The sequence below is a fragment of the Austrofundulus limnaeus genome, unplaced genomic scaffold (assembly GCF_001266775.1).
Source record: "Austrofundulus limnaeus strain Quisiro unplaced genomic scaffold, Austrofundulus_limnaeus-1.0 Scaffold232, whole genome shotgun sequence".
NCBI classification, from domain to species: Eukaryota; Metazoa; Chordata; class Actinopteri; order Cyprinodontiformes; family Rivulidae; genus Austrofundulus; species Austrofundulus limnaeus.
The window spans coordinates 596,327-599,757 of record NW_013952634.1 but is presented as its reverse complement, the minus strand read 5'-3'; the positions used below and the strand labels follow the sequence as shown (position 1 = coordinate 599,757).

Here is a 3,431-nt window from a genome sequence, read left to right as displayed (position 1 = left end):
TATTCTTACACAATCAGTTCTTGTTTAGTAAATCAGTCTCAAAAYAAGATCAAAAAGACTTTTTGGCTGATATAAGATTTTAAAACTTGGTTGGGTGGACAGTTTTTGCAGTGTAAACATTTTTAAATGTTACAAAAGCCACACTAAAATTCAAATATATGAAAATGATAAAAAAAAAACTATGCTAGCTAAAAGGTAGTACTTGCTTTTAGCTAGCATTTTTATAACTTTGACAAGGATTTTGCTACTTTTAGTTTCTAGTTAGCTTTGTGCTACTTTTAGCTTTTAAGCATTTAGCTATATTTGAATTTTCCTTCTATTTTGGCTTTTGTAACGTTTACCATTCAGCTGTGTTTTGGACATATTTGTTTTAAGCTAGCCCTTTGCTACTTTTAACTTTTCGCTTGCTGCATGTTAAAAGAAACACAAAGATAACTATGAACTAACAGTAGCTAAATCCAGGCCAAAGGTACAAAAAAAGGTAGTCAAAAAGGGAGCATAGCATAAAGCACGCTTAAAATTTAAGCATTCTAAAAGATTAGCTAAATGGTAAAAGTTACAAAAGCAAAACAAAAATTCAAAAATAGAGAAATGCTAAAAGTTAAAAGAGCTAAAAGAGATGGTGGGTGAAAGTCTGCATTCTGGAAATGATTTGAGATGATTGTGTAAATCCTAAAATAAGAGTCACGCTGGAAGAAAGAAAGCAAAAATTTCCTTGTTTTGATGTATCATTTGTAAAAGTACAAAAAAAAAAAAACAACTGTTGTGGGATTGAGAAGAAATTATTTTTAAAAGATTTAACATTTTTAACAACTTAAAAGTTATAATTGATTTGAACATTTTTTTAGTATCCATTAAACATGCAGTTTTAGTAAAAAAAAAACTGTCCAACTTTCTGTGACGTCTGTCTGAGTTGAGTTTTCTCATCTTTTTCACCAAATTCCCATTGATTTCCACTGTTTATTTCTGTTGTTTTTCTACATTGTACAACATACTGCCACTAAAATCCATAGCTTTTAGATCGGCGATGCAGTCACACATGTTGGTGGAAAATTTGCGCATTTTGTTTCAAAGCTTAAAGAAAATACAGGACAACAAAACGAAATAAGGGCACTTCTATGTTTATTGATAACCTTTTTTTTTACATTTTTATCTAAGTCGTTACATGTCAGCGCTCATTATTATAAAGATTTAATGTAGTTTTCATCTTTTAGGTAAAGCTAAACTTACCTCATCCCATTCGAGTTGATAGTTTGTGATTTTGGATCCATTGTCGCCTGGGGGCTGTGGATAGCAGAAAGATGGGACCAAGTAAAGAAGAAAAGACAAGACAGATTAGGAGCTTAGTCCAGGATGATAAACTCTAAAAATGAGGCTGACAAAAACCTGTCGTGTCTTTGAGATTGACCTCATGTCTTGTCTGAGTGACTGATGTGACTCTGAGGTGGTGTGTGAGTGGATTAAATAAAATGTGTCTAGAAGGTGGAAGAGGACAGGCCCTGATGCTCCAAGTCTGATAAAGGAAACTTCCGTATTTTTCGGACTATAAGCCGCACCGGACTATAAGCCGCACCCCCAACATAAAAAAAACAGTACACCCAAATTTGCCGTCAAAAAAGTGAATTCAACATCAAAACATAAAAAGCAAACCTTTAGGAATTAAAGTTCGGAGGAATACGGTTCATTTAACTGACCTTATTTTGGTAGTTTTCTTTAACAGTTTCTGGTCCAACAAAACGTCTCATTCATCGTCCTCCGGCGCACTGAAAACATCGAAGTCCTCCTCTTTAGTGACGGAGTTAAACAAGCTGAGAAAAGCTGCGTCACATAGTGGTATCTGTTCAGTGTTGCTTTCTGTCGCTGTCCTCCTGGGGTAATGCTGGCTCTGAAGCTGTGGTGGGAAAGCCCTCCCGCTCCAGCGTACATCACTGCATGGGATTCCTTCACCGGGGAGTGCAATGAGGAAAAAAAAAGTCTGTGGCTCTTCACTCGACGTTTATCCACAAACTGGTCCTGGATTAAGCTCCAAAGTTTTTATCAGTCAGATTCCACCGTGAAAAATGTCTGTTTTATCCCCTTTTATGAGTTTTTGGCCATTGACTATCTTTAAATCGCTGCTTCCTGGTCAACAGTCAGCTCTGGAAGCGATCGCTTTTTTCTTTTTTTTCTTCTTTTTTTGATGCGAGTAGTTGAAGCAAATGGAGCATAAGAGCCCCCTGGTGGCTGAAGAAAAAAATCCATGTATAAGCCACCGGTCTATCAGCCGCATGGTTCAAAGTTCAGGAAAAAAGTCGTGGTTTATAGTCCGAAAAATACGGTAAGTGAAGCTAACCACAATTTAACTTTCTAAACAGATGTTTTTCCACACTAAAATTTAGTTAACTGGATGTATTAAAGGGTCTAAATGGATCACAGATACATTGTTTTAATAATGTGAGCGTAAAGACACTGGAGCCGTACCTTCCACTGCACACTGAGGCTGCTCTTGGAGCGGTGGGTGAGTTTAGGGGGTAGGGGAACGTCAGGCACGCTGCAGTGTGTCGTGAACGAGCCGGCTTCTGAACACGAGCCTCGAACAGAGTTGTACGATGCCGACACGCTGACAAAAATAAAAATATATATATTTATTAAACAGGGAATTTAAACAACATCCATGACTGCTGATGCTGCATAGCTCGAAGAGGGAAATTTACACTTTTAAAGCTCCTAGCATTACTTAGTGGAATGCTTATTACCTATCACCTTGGCTGCCCGAGTTGACTCGAGTTAACTCAGTTGCAGATGTACACAAACACACAAATATTAACACCACCTTCCATTTCTGGTGACAGGTGATAAAGGAAGTTTCAAACCTACAACCTGGTTCCGACTTAAATAAAAATGTCCAAATTCTTACCGTACGTGGTAGTCCGTCGCTGGCCTTAGGTCTTTCAGATGGTATTCCAATTCTTCACCACTGAAACACAAACAACAGAAGCTCACTGTGGATCATAGCTGCTTCTCTATTCTTATAGCATAGTTTTTCTCCCTTTTTTTTTTACCTGTATATGAGGCGATACTTTCCGTCCTTTCCCTTATCTGAGAGAGACACCTCGTAGGAGCAGGACACAGGCACTCCGTTACTGTGCCTGTTCACCAGCCCGGCTGGGGGGGCCCAGGACAAGCGGGCAGCCCTCGCCTGGACGTTAGACACCTGGAGGACGTACAGAACGCACACATACCAAAAACTGTTTTCACACTTACATAAACAACAACAAAGGCCTGGACGTCTTTGAAGTAATGCATGTCGCCCGCTGCCCTTAATGCCAACGTTGAAGAATAAAATAAACTTGTGTTGAAAAATGATGGAGTTGTAACTAGGGCTGCAACTAACGATTATTTTAATAATCAATTAATCGGTTGATCATTTTTTCGATTAATCGGCCAAATCA

The 3,431-nt window shown here is 38.4% G+C and overlaps 1 protein-coding gene across 1 annotated transcript in view; it reads right to left on the bottom strand.

Moving 5' to 3' along the window:
• Window positions 1-3,431, bottom strand: part of fndc3ba (fibronectin type III domain containing 3Ba) — a gene marked incomplete in the record, with an annotated part of 135,262 nt that overhangs the window by 52,214 nt on the left and 79,617 nt on the right. Inside the window, 4 exon segments of the mRNA XM_014019819.1 lie at window positions 1,231-1,284; window positions 2,461-2,599; window positions 2,897-2,956; window positions 3,042-3,193. Coding sequence (XP_013875273.1) covers window positions 1,231-1,284; window positions 2,461-2,599; window positions 2,897-2,956; window positions 3,042-3,193 — 405 coding nt within the window.